Below are 16,593 nucleotides of genomic sequence, written 5' to 3'. Positions count from 1 at the left end.
ATGGACCCTCTTGCTTTAAACATTGTTAATTTAGTGGTGAGATTAAACAATGACCTCATTTTTTTTATGTTTGTACAATTCTTCTTTAATCTTGATGAATGGACATTTGCTAAACAAGTGTTTTGTTAAGTTAATGAATCGTTTATTTGCGTTTTAGTGTGGTGAATGGCATTCGGTTCATATTGACGATCTGTACCCTGAAGACACCAATCTACCAAGTATCAATCAAATCCAAGACAAAGCTGTCAGTGAACTGTTTTACAAACAAAGTCGTGAGGAGGAACATGGGTAATATTACAGTCAATGCATGTTTAGGACAATATAAAGAAGTGAAACTCAAGCTGCTGGAGCAGTATTGCATTCTCATTATAAACAATTAGTTGGTCCTTTATTTAAGGCAAGTGACCAATAGCCAAAACACTAAGTAGTCTCCTACCAGTGTTTCTAAAAAATGGGTTTGCAAATGATATGTACTGGTATAATTAACATAAGCCTTAATTGTGTTACAGCATCATTTTCGGGTATGTATCACTCCCGAAGAAACTGTTTAAAATTGTCCTTTATGCCAGTTGTGTACTGAATTGTATAATCGAAAGATAATTTCCTCACGTTATCTTACCTTGGAATTTATATTTGAAATGCAAATATGATTATCAATTGCAGGAGTAATTTGATCGATCATTTTTGCATGTCGAGTGGAAAATAATTTTCAATATTAGGAAATAATTTCGCCAAACTGGAACCTGAATACAAATTGCACTTGTTGATACAATCTGTCAAGTCCTTACCATGTTATTTCGAGACCAAATTTATCTCCAAAATCCTCTGCATAATATTGCATTCAAAGTAATTTGTTTAACAGAAGACGGTATTATGTTACATTTATAGTGAGGAAATGCAGACTGAGCGTGACAGTGAAAATTTATACGGGGAATCCACACGACAGGCTATGGGCGTTGACCAAGAACCTAATGCTGAAATTGAAATGCACGAGGGTCAAATAAAAAACATGTTGGGACTCATAACAAAATGTGTTCAGCCTGCTCTTGCAATTGTTAAAAATCAAGAACATTTTTACGAAAGGGAAACAAAACGTGTAGATATTGTATTGTCCTTCCTGAGAAGCACTGCTGAAACACGCGCAGGTGAGTATTATTCTGTGTTATCTAGTATTGGTATATTTGATTGTTTGATATCGTAAAAAGGTTCTCACAAATCATAGTTAAAAATGTGAAAAGTGCTCCACATTGTTATGCCCCCACTTGCCCAGAGGGGAAGGGGGCATATAGATTTTTGTCCGCCCAGCGGCCGACCAGACCGTAAAATTGTATTGGTGCTGGAAACATTGCAAACCTATTTACCATCATGTGGATTTGCCTACTTCCGTATTTTCATTCTCATGTTTTCGAGTTATGGCCCCCTGTTAAAAAAACAAACAAATAAAATGTATGCTCACCTGTACAATACACCAGGTGAGCATACAGGATTGCCTTTTGTCTGTCGTGCTAAATCTATCATGCGTCGTAAGTCGTACATAAATGTTAAATTCAAACTACATCTCCTAAACTGATCCTCTGTACAGTTGTCCAAATAGTTCCTGTCAGCTGCATTATATTGGATCTTGAGAGCTAAAAATAGATCTAAAAAATTAAAACTACACAAATCCTTGAAACCGCTTGGCCGTTAAGGGGCTTAATATTTGGTGTATAATATCGTCTAGTGGTTCTCTACACCACTACTTTTTTCAAATCATGTCCCTGGGATGTAAACTAGCCAGGCTACATGGGTCATATGATTTATATAGATTTATAAAGTAAATAACTGTAAAACAACTCTCTGAAGGGTGAGTGGTCTAGTAATTTTTGTGTAATATCGTCTTGTGGTCTTCTACTATTTTTGTTAAAATCATGTGCCTGGCAACGACCCAGAGTTGTCATGATCCTATAGACTTATCATGGTATATACATTTTTAACATGGTCGTCTCTGAAAACACAAGTCCCCAGGAAATAATCTAGAATTTACTATCTATGGGTCCCTGAGCTCGCAGATTTTAGACCAATGAGTCCCAGGCCAAAATTAATGAGTTCACCTTGAAAAAGAATGGGTCCCAAATTTTTGAAAGATACCAAGTAGTGAAGAAAATGAATCTAAATATCACACTAGCTCAATAACTATATTTTGCATTAAACTTTTAATAATCATTATCTCAAAGACATGTTGAAACAAAAAAAAAAAAATTCAGGGTTATCACTATCTTGTTTGCCTTCACATAGGCTATAACATTATCTGTTACATGAATGTAACCTGTTACAACATTTCAACTTGATTCAAATCGATGATAATATTATTGTTAACATCCGAATTGCGAGCTTGAAAATATTATTATTAACGTCCGAATTGCGAGCCGTTGACCTACCGTTATTTAAGTTTAGAGTTGTTTGTTTTAACACCTTATTTCGGAGGCATTTTTTCTGTATTATTTATGACTAAGTTTCAAAAAGTTAAAGCAGGTTTTCATCCGGGGACTCTAGAAAATATCATAAAACACTCTATTTAAAAGGTCGATTCTAATTGGTTAGTATTATACAGCAGCGGCTCGACTAGAGCCAATCAAAAGACTTGTTGCAGTCTTCAAGCCTCATTCGGTTAAAATCAGCGTTCATCGCTACACTTTTGACTGGTACCCAAGATGGTTCGTACTTATCGTGATTCGCGTATGCGTTAACTAATTTGTTTCAGCAATGCGCCCGAGTGGACGCACATATTTAAAAACTATGCGTCTATTTCGATATTTGTGCGTCATAGACGCGGGAGGCGCATGTAGATTATTCCCAGGTCCCAGACCTTTGATAATTTCTATTTAAAGCGAGATTATATGATTTGTACATGTTTTAAATTGTAATATATTGATAAAATATTTTACAATAACACAAAATAGGGAAGAACAATTATACATTGAAGACAAATTTCATAAAATGTAGCAAAGACAAATTAGCGCCCCGAGCCGATTGTGACGAAGATATTTCGTACATATTTTCCTACAATAACTGAAGCATTCGTCTTTTTATTAGGATCAGAGTTAGTGTTTGTGTGTCGTATGAATATATATCTGTGCAGGAATTTGAAATGAACCGTTATACTAAATTTAGATTCACATCGTACTTGCATGATTTTTCTTGCTGGCGAATTTAACTGTACATACATTTTGGATTTCAGAATTAAATATCTGGCTTATTACTCATTTTACGACACTTGTTCTTCTTAACTTTTATTTTAATTTATATTATAATACATATATAATACGTTATTTTACACATTTCATATGAATTCATAAATATTTGACAAAATCGTATAATCTTGCTTTAACATCATGCAGATAGCGGTTTTCTAAAAAGTTTATTCAGATTATTCCCCCCTAGGTTAAAGGGATCTTTTCACGTTTTGGTAAATTGACAAAATTGAAAAAAGTTGATTCAGATTCGCAAATTTTCGTTTTAGTTATGATATTTGTGAGGAGACAATAATACTGAACATTTACCATGGTCTAATATAGCCATTATATGCATCTTTTGACGATTTAAAAACCTGAAAATTATAAAGCATTGCAACGCGAAACGATTGAATAATTTGGAGAGTTCTTTTGTTGTCGTTTAATTTTGTAAAACTACGAAGATTGCTTATATAAAGTATAAAATACGTCGCCTATATGTAGTTGGCAGGATGGCCGAGCGATCTAATTGGTTTTTACTCTAGGATTCCAGGGGTCACTGGTTCGAGCACTGCTGCGGGCTACTTTTTTTTTCTTTTTTAAATTTTATTCTTGATGTTTTACTGGAGCTTTTTAGATCCAATGTTTTTACATTTATCAATATAAAGCATTTAATGTCAAACTTCAAACATGCCAAAATCTGTGAAAAGGCCCCTTTAAAACTGCTACGCCATGTACACCCCAGTGGTAACCTAAATTATAGATGTTTTCCGTTAATAAAAAATAATCTCTGAGACTGCACTGGGAAAGGCTTTAATATTTTGTGTGTAACATCACAGGTCCTCTACAAAAGTTGTTTAAATCATGTCCAGGTGTCAAACTAGCCACACCTCAGGGGCCACATTATTTGTTCGTACTAATTTCTGTTCTTGCATCTGTATCTACATGCATATAAATTGTTTCAGAATGTTTTGACATTAATGAAGTTTTGAGACAACATATTTACCATTTTGTGAAATTTGGCAAGTCTATATTTTGTTTGACATTGTAACAAGAGTTATGGCTATTTTAGCGTTTGTTATGCCCCCGGATCGATAGATCGGGGGTATATTGTTTTTGTCCTGTCTGTATGTCTGTCTGTCTGTCATTCTGTCCAAAACTTTAACCTTGGTTAAAGTTTGATAACTTTTGCAATTTTGAACATACCAACTTTAATTGATATTTACCATGCATGTGTATTTCATAGAGCTGCTCATTTTGAGTGGTGATAAGTCAAGGTTGAGGAAATCCTTCAAGGTCAAAGGTCAAATATCATTGTATTTTTCTTTCCTAAATCTCTAACCTTTGTTAAAGTTTAATCACAACTTTTTTAATATTGAACACAGCAACTTCATATTTGGCATGCATGTGTATCTCGTGGAGCTGCACATTTTGAGTGGTGAAAGGTCAAGGTCATCTTTCAAGGTCAAAGGTAAAAAATTATAAAAAATATTTTTTTATTTCTCCATCCAATCTCTTACTTACTTCTCATGGAGCTGAACATTTTGAGTGGAGAAAGATAAAGGTCAACCTTCAAGGTCAAAGGTAAAATAATAAAAAACATAAATTTTCATAACTTTTTATGCCCCCTGATCGAATGATCCTGGGGCATATTGTTTTCGGCCTGTCTGTCTGTCATTCTGTCATTATGTCATTCTGTCCCAAAACTTAAACCTTACAGTTAAGTTAACTTTTGAAATATTGAACATAGCAACTTGATATTTGGCATGCATGTGTATCTCATGGAGCTGCACATTTTGAGTGGTGAAAGGTCAAGGTCATCATTCAAGGTCAAAGGTATAAAAAAGTGGCGCATTAGGGGCATTGTGTTCCTGACAAACACATCTCTTGTTTTTTAATTGTATGCTTTTCATAAAGTAATGCTGCTGGAGCGATGAAACTTTATAAATATATTAAACATACATAAGTGGAGTTTTGAGACAGGAACGGAGTGTGGAGGCATCTGTTTCTTATACTGACACATTTCTAGTAAACTGTGCGATGTTCACCTTAAAGATTAACCCTTTTGTGGCAGTTCTTTTACAAACAGATGGAAAGGTTAACTATTGTAATTTATGTAAAATGTTAGGTAAATGCAATAGTTTCACACTCAACCATCTGAATTGCGTTTTTGGCTAGAAAGTGTATACTGATTTTCAATGCATGTAGCAGTTCCTGAGCCGTATGAGTGAATGTATAATTACTAATTTATATGCCAGTTGTAAGGGATGATTGCTTACAATTTTGCATGGCTCTTCCATGCTTTTTAGCTCACCTGAGCACAATGTGCTCATGGTGAGCTTTTGTGATCGCCTTTTGTCCGTTGTGTGCTGTGCGTCGTGCGGAGTCAACATTTACCTTGTTAACACTATAGACGCCACATTTATTGTCCAATCTTCATGAAATTCGGTCAGAAGATTGGTCTCAATAATATCTTGGATGAGTTCCAAAATTGTTACGTTTGCCTGAAAAAAATGGCTTCCAAGGGGCAGGGCATTTTTCCTTATATGGCTGTATTAAAACCTTGTTAAAACTCTAGAGGCCACATTTATTGTCCGATCTTCATGAAACGTGGTCAGAAGATTTATTCTTATAATATCTTGGACGAGTTTTAAAATGATTCCGGTTGGTTGAAAACTGGCTGCCAGGGGGTGGGGCATTTTCCCTTATATGGCTTTAGTAAAACCTTGTTAACACTCTAGAGGCCACATTCATTTTTCGATCATCATGAAACTTGGTCAAAAGATTTGTACGAATGATATCTTGAACAAGTTCAAAAATAGTTCCGGTTGCTTTAAAACATGGCCACCAGGATGCGGGGCATTTTTCCTTATATGGCTATATATGGCTTTAGTAAAACCTTGTTAACACTCTAGAGGTCACATTTATTGTCCGATCTTCATGAAACTTGGTCAGAAGATTTGTCTAAATTATATTTTGGATGAGTTTGAAAACTGTTCTGGATGGTTGAAAAACATGGACACCAAGGGGCCATTTTTCCTCATATAGCTATAGAAAAACCTCTAGAGGCCACATTTATTTTCCGATCACCATGAAACTTGTACAGAAGATTTGTCCCAATGATATCTTGGGCAAGTTCGAAAATGGTTCCGGTTGCTTGAAAAACATGGCCACCAGGGGGCAGGGCATTTTTCATTATTTGACTATATATGGCTTTTATTTAACACTCTAGAGGCCACATTTATTGTCCGGTCTTCATGAAACTTGGTCAGAAGATTCATTCTATGGCCACCAGGGGGCGGGGCATTTTTCCTTATATGACTTTAGTAAAACCTTGTTTACAGTCTAGAGGCCACATTTATTTTTCGATCGTCATGAAACTTGGGTCAGAAGATTTTTCCAAATTATATCTTAAATGAGTAGAAAAATAGTTCCGGTTGGCTGAAAAGCATGGGCGTCAGGGGGCGGGTATTTTTCCTAATATGGCTATTCGGCTATAGTAAAACCTTGTAAAACACTCTGGAGGCCACATTTATTGTTTGATCTTAATGAAACTTGGTCACAAGATTTGTCCCAATGATATCTTGTTTACCAATTGCCATAATTTATAAATATACCTATACCCCTTTGTCACTTGCTGTTCTCAGCCTAATTACCTTTATATCATGTCAGGGACATTTTTATGACACATTTATTGTTACTGAAAATAGACAATGAGGGATTTATAACTGGAATCATCCAATGGCTTGGCGCATTACTGAAAGAAAAAGAAAATGATGTTACATGGTACCTCGCTAAGCAGTGGATCACCAGAGATGCAGCTGCCATAGATAATATCAACAAAAACGGGACATTCCGGTTCGTATCAAAATGATTTTTCATCATCATTTCATATCTCAAAGAATGCTTATGTTTACACGTAGTTAAAGTACATTCCATAAACTCTGAAAGTCTTATAGGTAATTTCAACAATATGCTTTCCTTCACTCTATTTCAGACGGTCTTGTTATCAAACGATCGTATCTAAAGTGAAGCCAGTGCTAGCTGGAATATTTGCATTGCTAGACACAAATAGCAACCTGGATATGGTTGTATGTGATGTAACATGGAAAAGGGTTTTTTGGCTGAAATGTCTCAACCATAAGGATTTTCTGCAGATGAAGGTATGTCTTTTCTCAACATCATGCATACTTGATGGTAGACGTTTTTTTACACAAATTTACCAACACCTACATTTTGCATAGAGTAATTTTAACGATTGAGATAAATACATGAAATATTCAGACACTAATTTTGTTATAAAATCTTTTTAAATGTTTGTTTTCATGTGTGAAGCACCTAAACTAAACAGTACATGTATTTCTGTAATGTGTGTTTTATATGAACATAGTAGTTTAGGCAATTACAACATTGCACAACCATTAATTATTGATTAATCCGTATAAATCGTTTTTGCTTTCTTAGGGTAAATTGTTTTAAATTAAAAGATAATTTCCCCTTTTTTTCTGTGCAGTACTCGGACTTGCAGTCGCCAAAGCGTAAAAGTGAGCTTGGAGAAATGATAGTGCCTTGTACAGGATTTGCAGGACACCAGTTCAAACTGAGATTTCCATTCTCATGGCTGATACTCGAGACAGTCGAAACCTTGTTCAGAGACCTTTTGTTTGAAGGAGATGGTAAATTATCTTAGTTCTTTGCTCAACCAAACATGAAGTGCTTATGGAGAGCTTTTGGGATAGCCTTTTGTCTGTCAGTTCGGTGTTGTCGATATGTTTGTATCCAAATCTTCATGATCCAGAACATTTTTCCATCTGCCATAACATTTATAAGAAACAATAATACATTTTACTCATTTTTAGGGAAATGGCCATCTTCCTTATTGATTGTCTTCATAATTCAGCTATGTTTTGTAATGCTTGATAACTAAATCTTTATTTAAATAGAAGTGTCTAACATGTAATCAAAAAATATAAAACTGCTTATTGGTGACTATCATGGTATTTATTAGGAACTGATCGACTAGAGAGATGTACCTTAGGATTAAGGTCTTGTGCTGCTGGTGACATGATTTCGGAGCTTCAAGTTGTATTGTGTGCCAATCAGGACCTTGAATTGCGGAACAGTTCCAACCCAACCCTTCATAAAGTGATGGAAGACTACATTCACGACTTTGTACAAACAGTGTACAACGCTGAAAGAGAAACAGAACTAAATGTAATTCTGGAATCTTTTCAATTGGTTTATATTCATTGTTTGTGGTAATGTATAAGGAACATAACAGATCAGAAAAATGTATATTGTATTGCAACATGAACCATAATCAGTCATGCTTAACACATTTGTAATAATTCATAAATGAACCGAAATCTTCAAGTCTACACGATATAGGCTTTTAACATCAACAAGGAACTTACTGTATTTACTTCGTTGCGTTTTACACTGGTACATTTTGTTTTAATTTCTTAGCTCACTTGAGTATTTAGTGCTTCTTTTTAAAATCAAAAGTTTCAGGGGCTTTATAATTGGAGTGTAACATTGTCTAATGGTCCTTTACAAGTTGTTCATATCAGGGGATTTATGATTTATATAGACCGTAAGGCTCAAAGGTGTAATATTTGGGATGTAACAGCATTTAGTGGTCCTCTTCAAAGAGTGTTCAGTTAATCACGTAAGTAATCATCTTTAACCTTTAGTCTCAGAGGTTTGATATTTGATATGGAAGGAGCATCAATGATCATCTTGCCATCCTTCGCAAAGATTGTTAAGATCAAGCTTTGGGGTCAAAACAGACCAAATCACAGGGGTCACAAGATTTATATAAACTCATATAAATAGGGTTGCATAATTTATATAGTTAAATTAAAAATATCTAGCAAACAAAAGAAAAACGCAGGCAGATGTCATGTTTACATGTAGCATCATACAGTGGTCCTCTCCTGAGCTTTGTTTAGATCATACCTTGGGTTCAAAATAGGCCCAGCTTGTTCAACAAATCCAGTTATTTTACCTGTTGAATTTTACAGATTGTGTGCAAAATGCTGATGTTCAAAACTCTCAGCATTTGTGAGTCACACGGTGCAACAACTGATCTTATTAGTCACATTGTAAGCGCCCGATTTGCCTTCGAGGAGCTGTCGTGCCGACTCTCATATTTCCGAAGCGTGAACCACATCTGGCCAGATTGCAGTGCAAAGATAGAAGAAATACAACAATCCAATCCTGACCATATAATGTTCAAAGAACACGAGTTTGTATGTAGTTAATATCCATTTTACACTGATATAAGTTTAAATCTGTTTATTGGAGCTCTATTGTTTCAAAAGCCGAAAACTTATTGAAACACTGTTGCGTCTTTTCCTGGGACCAAACAGTACTTATGCTTTAAGATGAAATATTGAGTACGCACCCAGAGTGGTGATTGAACCTGTTACCACCTAATTGCTAGTCAGACACCATATTCACTACGCCACCTTGATCTGAATGACAATGTGTAGTGCCATGCTTTAATGCATTTGAATTATTATTTAAAATTATTGATTTTGCAGACATTTGCTACGTTGTGCCTTCTTATTGATGAGCTGAATCCTTCACCGAAAGATCTGGATGACAGAAGCGAACAACTCAAATGGCTTGAAAGAGTGTATCGTTATCGACCAGTTGTAGAAACGATCCTCCAACTTCGAGGCGAGGGTGCATTGTTTGGCAATCACAGTTTTGCATCTGTGAAAAGAGCAAAGTAAGATGCTTAAAATGCGTGTATAACGGTTTAAAAACCACACTTATTAAATATTCAAAGTTTGAATCCAATATGACTATCTCAGATCTGTCTATAGACAAAGAACATATTTATCATTGAAAAAGTGCCCATTAACATCGCATAAAGACAATCGTAACGCGAGTTCGGCATTACATAGTTTATTTCATATGAACTTCTGCTCAATTCATAAGAATAAGAACTCCAATTAGTTTTGAGTGTTTCTTAAATAATTATCACATCACCAATTTATAAATATTGACTTATTTCTTAAGGTGCATGTGGAGTCGAGTGTTAGTGATGAAGTTATTCCTGGAAAACGTTTGCAAGAAAGAGACCAAAGACAACATAACAATCAAGCACTGTAGACCTTTGTGGGTGGTATGTAGACTCTGTTTATAAAATGTGTCTTGTTCTGACAAAACTGGGCATAATGCATGTGCGTAAAGTGTCGTCCCAGATTAGCCTGTGTAGACCGCACAGGCTAATCAGGGACGACACTTTCCGCCTTAACTTGATTTTCGGTAAGGAGGGACTTCCTTGAAACTAAACATACCATAAAAGCGGAAAGTGTCGTCCCTGATTAGCCTGTGCGAACTGCACAGGCTAATCTGGGACGACACTCTACGCACATGCATTAAGCCCAGTTTTCTAAGAACAAGACACATATAAAAAGTATGTTCAAGAGGTTTAAATGGTTATGTTTTGTAATTTTGTTGAGTGGCAATATTATGCCTTTTTATTGGTTCATTGCAACAAAATTCAAGATGGCAAATACTTATAGATCAATCTTAATACATGTTCACATGTAATCTTTGTTCTTCTCACTCTTTGTTTCATGATTGTGCGCTCATTTTTTTTCTTTGGAGAAAGCAATATATTTCTCTTTTGGTTATACTAAGTATATATATATATATATATATATATATATATATATATATATATATATATATATATATATATATATATAGATTGAAATTTACTGTATGTTCTAACAGATGGCTTTAATGTCAACTAAGCTTTAAATTTCAATGTTAAACAGGTATATGTTTGATAGTTGAATGTTTGTTTCAGCTTCTTGGTGATGAAACAGACTTTAAAGAATCAAGATCTTTTATGGCTATGGAAAAGTTCCTTAAAATGTGTAACAAGACTGCTGTGAAAGACAGTATTGGGTAAGTCGTTAATCGGTTTAAGTGTTGCCACACTAGTTATTTTAGACACTAATTTGAAATGCATCATATATTTAACGTCTATTACAACAATAAATATAATTATGCTCAGTTCTTAGTAAACTAGAGATGTATGATATTAAATGTAAACTGTATTTATGTTTAGCAATCATATAAATCCTGAAGAAATGATTATGCAACTCTTATAACTATATAGTTATTTATGTAAAGGTAACTCCCATGTGTTTACAGGTCTGAAGTAAGATGTAGCCGCTGCGAAGAATTACTGCAGAGTGCACCAATCTCGGTGCCTTGTACAGCCAGACACATTATTTGTCATACATGCTGTGGTGAAATGAAAGCTCTTCTCGAACGTAAATGCCCAGATTGTAACGAGGAATTTGAAGACCACTGGAAGCCTGTTGTAGACGAAAATAGAAAGTAAATTTTCATTGCAATATTGATTACTTTTGTCTTTTTTGATAAAAGTGGTATACAAATACTGTGGGTTCAAACAATAAAAACAGACCAGAAAATGAAATATTATAATAAAATTGAAAAAAATTTTACTTAAGAGATCATATGCTTAAAAAGATAAGAAATATAATGACATTGGAAAAAACATGCTGGTCATCTTTTTGAAGCATGGATTATGTAAGCAGATGATTCATACGTTGCATGATCACCTTCTACTTAAATTCAGAGTGAACATAATATTTTATAAAGTGTTTCTAAAATGTATTGTAAAATGCAATAAGAACGAGTTTTGAGTCTTATATATAAAAAAAAATTATAAGAACTTGGGCAGATGTAAGATGTATTGCGGTATGCATTTGTTCTGTGAGTCATTGCAATGCAATTAAACTAGATTGCTCACATTATTAGTTACATGTTTTATCTATGAACCCGCACAGTGGGTAACTGGTGGTGTAAAGTATGTTATAGTTGGAGCATTGCTCACCATGTGACCTGGCTAAGGCAATTGTGTCTTGTTCTGAGCAAACTGGACATAATGCATGTGCGTGAAGTGTCGTCCCAGATTAGCCTGTGCAGTACGCACAGGCTAATCAGGGACGACACTTTCCGCTTAAACTAGATTTTCGGTAAAAAGGGACTTCCTTTAAACGGAAAATACCATTTAAGCGGAAAGTGTCGTCCCTGATTAGCCTGTGCGAACTGCACAGGCTAATCTGGGACGACACTTTACGCAAATGCATTATGACCAGCTTTCACAGAACAAGACACAATTAAAAGGCTCAATAAACATATTTCATTTTTGTCAGGATTGGCAATGAGAAGCTGGAGAAATACCAGCAGCAGTGTAACACATTCTTTTTGGAGGCAGTTACCCAACTGTGCTTTGCTGATGAAGAGCCACCATCGGAAGAAGTACTTAGCAAGCTTCTTAGCTATGTAACTTGTACTTCAAAGGTCGGAAGACGGTACACAAAGAACATGAATATATTTGACACAGGTGTTGATCCCAACCCTGTCTTCAGATCATTCCTGCTGCAGTTGATGATGAAGTCGAGGTAACCACGTGTTCTTTGTGCGTTTTCTGTTTGAAGTATACAGTAGTCCTGTTACAAACGTGGTTAGCATTTAATACATTTGTTAAATAGTACAATATGTGAGGGATTGTGCTCTTTTATGAACTGGTGATTTGCTTAGTCAAATTGAACAAAACTCTTACGGTATGTGTGCGGAATAATGATGAAGGTTTGAACTTTCTTAACCAGAACATTTTTGAAAAAATGTGCAACTTTTTTATGCATCAGTTGAGAAGGAAGGGAAATTCAGTCGGTTAATTTGTATTTCATTTTCATTACTTAGTTTATTGACAGTGTTGACAAACATTACGACTGTTTTATATATTTAGAAACAAAAGCTTCATAATGCATCTTAAAATGTTTTTTTTCATTACCTTAAATGTGGTAGCATATTTTTTCAGGCATTCCTTTATTTACAATTAAATGGCATAATGACTATGAAAACGAGATGTTATTCAATACAAAATAGTTATTACCATCACAGTTATAATCATCATACAACCCAAGCCTTTGTTGATACATGTATAAGACTAGCCACTGCAATTCGTCATTGCAGAAATGAGCAATACGTTTCCAAATATCTAAGCCAGTACATTGAAGAGACCAATTTGGGTGTGGACGTCAGCACCAGAGAGATGATAGACATGTATTTGCTGATCATACACTGTTGGGAGGTATTATAACACAACAAATGCGCGCACAGTACTTTTTGTTTACATAATTTATATTATGTATAACTTATGTCACAAGCTTTAAAAAAATATTTTTGAAAAAGCTATACATACTTTAATGTTTACTACATTTTACACTTGTTGCATCGGTAACAGTTTTTGTCGCAAAATTTAACATTGCATCCTAATTGGTGACAACGCACTCTTACGGAATCCCAGTTATGTTAAAACAATTCATTTACATGATTCTCCGTATAGATAAGAATGTTTCTAAGGATAACATAGTTATTGTGCAGCACATAATTATGGCATTGCTAGTCGGAAATGTAAACAGCTTTAAAAATAATCCAAGTATTATACTTGAAGTTTAATATAATTTCAGGATACACAATTCCATTCTTTGGAGCAAAGTGGAGAATCGAAATCGCTGATTGTTTGCCATTCTCTGGAAAACGCTGTCAGAGTAATGAACAACCCCGCAGAACTAACTGACTTGTTGTCAGCCATTGCATCAACAAGATGTTGTTTAGAAGTAGCAGCGCAGTGCCTCGTAAGATGCCTATCGCATGGTGCTAGCATTCAAACAGTATCACCCGACGATCGGAAAATAATACAAGCTGCTAAATTGCTGTGTGAAAATACACTAACAAATTGGCCAAAGTAAGTCATAGCGTACGCTTACTTATACTTCTAGGTAGAAATTAAGAGTGCTTCCTTTAGAAACTAAAAACTAAACCCATGCAGTTTGCAAATTTAAACATTAATTAACACATTACATTCTATATATTGTCAACCCCTGTTTAGTCACTTACCATACGAAACTGTGTGAGGCTAAAAGATAAGTTTATAAATTTCCCATTGACTCATGCTATGTCCAGCATTTTGTTATGTCCGACAAGATATCACACTTAAAGATTAAACACTCAAAAATAAAGTGTATTTGTTATATATGGCTATTGTGAGGTTATTTTTCATGTATTTACAAAGCTGTGTGTTTTCTACTAACGTTGTTATTGTTGCAGGGTTTACTTGGTAAAGCTGTTGTGTCGACGGTATGGTATAGATGTGTATCAGAGGTTGTCAAGGTCAGCGGTATCCATCTTTAAATGGCTGGCTATTGAAGGCACCGAACAACAGGTAAATGAATGTTGTCATAATCTACATTAAACATCATCATGCATTATAAAGATTAAATTGTACATTTTTCTCATTTTGGTCAACTAGTAAGGTTATCAATTACATATATGACCATATAAGAAAGTAATTTGTTCGATTTTCTATAAGGCATTAATTTGAAGATTTTTTGCTAGGGAGCGATCAAATGTATGTGCGTCCTACTTCTTAGTGAAAATTATTCGATTTGTTTTCAGACGGAGGTATGTGACAGATACATCATATGCGGCGATGCGTACACAAGTATCAGGGAAGCAATTGCAAGAGCTGTTCTTGGCGAAGACATTACCAAATTAGAAGAGTTACTGCAGGTAAGTTCGTTTTTAAATAAAAAACGTTTTGCTATCATTGCGTGGCAAACTGATAATAGTTGTAGACATCCAGTTTGAACTTTTTAACGTTTAACTTCTACATGATCAATGTATGCAATGTCTGCGTGTGCAAATTTCAGTAAGTTGTTATGTAAACTATATAGTATCATGATAATTGTTGCACAAACTTAAATGTGATCTTACAAGAATTGTGTTTCTATTGCAGGGCATTCACACACGAGGAGAGCCAGTGGAAACCTACTTGCAACTGGCCATACACCGAGAGATTACATGCTCAAATGTACGGCAGTCAGCGCGTGGACCTACGCATGTAAGATTCTATTTTTTGTTCATCTTTCTATACTTGAATACACTAGTATAAAAAATAAAGCATTCCTATTAATAGGTCTGTTTTGTGTATTTTCTGAAGTGCACTTACATTCATCATTTTTAATAAAAACTCATACTATTACTTCGAAAAGTGATATTAATGTATCCGCAGATCTTCATGACTTTTGAGATCATGGGTTATATATTTTGCAAAGCCCTATTATGACAATGCGGGAACGAACAAAGTTAAGTTTTGTGTTAGTTATATATACAATTATACACCCATCATGTCTTTAAAAGTATTAGATCATGAAATATATAGGTTTGTTCCACTATGTTTAATAGAAAGAATATTTAGGATATTCTATTAAAACATAAGTTTATTTGGATGTATTTTGATGTGTTCTGCTAAGTTTACCCCATTATATTAGTTTTTAAGATTGTATATTGTTTTTTAAGGGGTTGCCAAAGCTGAATGAATATCTAGCGGCTTCCAATATGATTCAAGACAAGGTATGAAGTTGAGGTTAATTAATAACGTATATGCTCTCAGTTACTAGCATACTGATACACAACATTTACTGTATAGTTAAACCAATATGTCGATCTATATTTCCGTAGGATGTACTAGCTGAGCAATTTCAACTCCATGGATGTTTTTACCTAATCAAATTGTTCACAATTTAATTAACTTATTGAATAACATAAAAAACATTTGTGTATATTTTTCCACTACAGGACCTGACGGGAATGTTGGTTAACAATGAAATGAAACCAGATTTCCTGAAGATGGGACCAGGAAATGATCTTACACACCAAGGGTTACAGTGTTTACTTGCTCATTTTCACATTGTAATGTCAAAACTCCAAGCAGGATCGACACTTCTTGATCCACTTATTATGTTAATAAATGGAAATCCTATCATACAGGTAAAGGAAAACACAGGTTACACTCATTGTAAATTGATAAAAAAATTACACATTTGTTAAGTTTGTATACAGCCACTGTGACAAACTGAAGTATATTTTGAGCACGTTACATGAATGTTTAATTTCAATTTTTTGTTCCTACATAATATAGGGTAATAACCAATTGTAGAAATTGTTTGTCCACTTGTATGCACGTAACATAGATCATCTTAATACTTAAACTTCATTATTGTTTGGGCAGTTTTAAAATTATTTGATACATTCAATAGCTATGTAGAGTAAGTGTGTTGCGTGCAAGCCTGTGTCCCTAGCTCAAAGTTCAATGGTCACACTAAGAGGTTAAATGCCCAAGATGACCATTATACAGGTTGTCCAGATTGTAACTTCAATCATTTATCTAGCAATTTTAAAATAACTTGAATCCTAAAAGAAAACTGGGGAGTGTCTTTGTTCAACGCATCAAGATAAAATGAATATATTTAAAATCAAATAA

At 34.7% G+C, this 16,593-nt stretch overlaps 1 protein-coding gene across 1 annotated transcript in view; it reads left to right on the top strand.

The window, feature by feature from the left end:
- The window catches only part of LOC127853314 (E3 ubiquitin-protein ligase rnf213-alpha-like), a 95,141-nt gene that overhangs the window by 65,897 nt on the left and 12,651 nt on the right, over positions 1-16,593 (top strand). Inside the window, exons 56-74 of the mRNA XM_052387731.1 lie at positions 158-288; positions 889-1,145; positions 6,920-7,067; positions 7,207-7,372; positions 7,723-7,885; positions 8,218-8,423; positions 9,233-9,460; positions 9,755-9,945; positions 10,239-10,344; positions 11,038-11,138; positions 11,388-11,576; positions 12,419-12,667; positions 13,242-13,359; positions 13,739-14,016; positions 14,379-14,493; positions 14,727-14,840; positions 15,067-15,171; positions 15,630-15,683; positions 15,909-16,100. Coding sequence (XP_052243691.1) covers positions 158-288; positions 889-1,145; positions 6,920-7,067; positions 7,207-7,372; positions 7,723-7,885; positions 8,218-8,423; positions 9,233-9,460; positions 9,755-9,945; positions 10,239-10,344; positions 11,038-11,138; positions 11,388-11,576; positions 12,419-12,667; positions 13,242-13,359; positions 13,739-14,016; positions 14,379-14,493; positions 14,727-14,840; positions 15,067-15,171; positions 15,630-15,683; positions 15,909-16,100 — 3,111 coding nt within the window. The remainder of the gene's footprint in view (positions 1-157; positions 289-888; positions 1,146-6,919; positions 7,068-7,206; positions 7,373-7,722; positions 7,886-8,217; positions 8,424-9,232; positions 9,461-9,754; positions 9,946-10,238; positions 10,345-11,037; positions 11,139-11,387; positions 11,577-12,418; positions 12,668-13,241; positions 13,360-13,738; positions 14,017-14,378; positions 14,494-14,726; positions 14,841-15,066; positions 15,172-15,629; positions 15,684-15,908; positions 16,101-16,593) is intronic.

This window comes from Dreissena polymorpha, chromosome 12, assembly GCF_020536995.1.
Source record: "Dreissena polymorpha isolate Duluth1 chromosome 12, UMN_Dpol_1.0, whole genome shotgun sequence".
In the NCBI taxonomy this organism is placed as follows: domain Eukaryota; kingdom Metazoa; phylum Mollusca; class Bivalvia; order Myida; family Dreissenidae; genus Dreissena; species Dreissena polymorpha.
The sequence above is the reverse complement of the archived record's forward strand: the minus strand, read 5'-3'. Positions and strand labels throughout refer to the sequence as shown.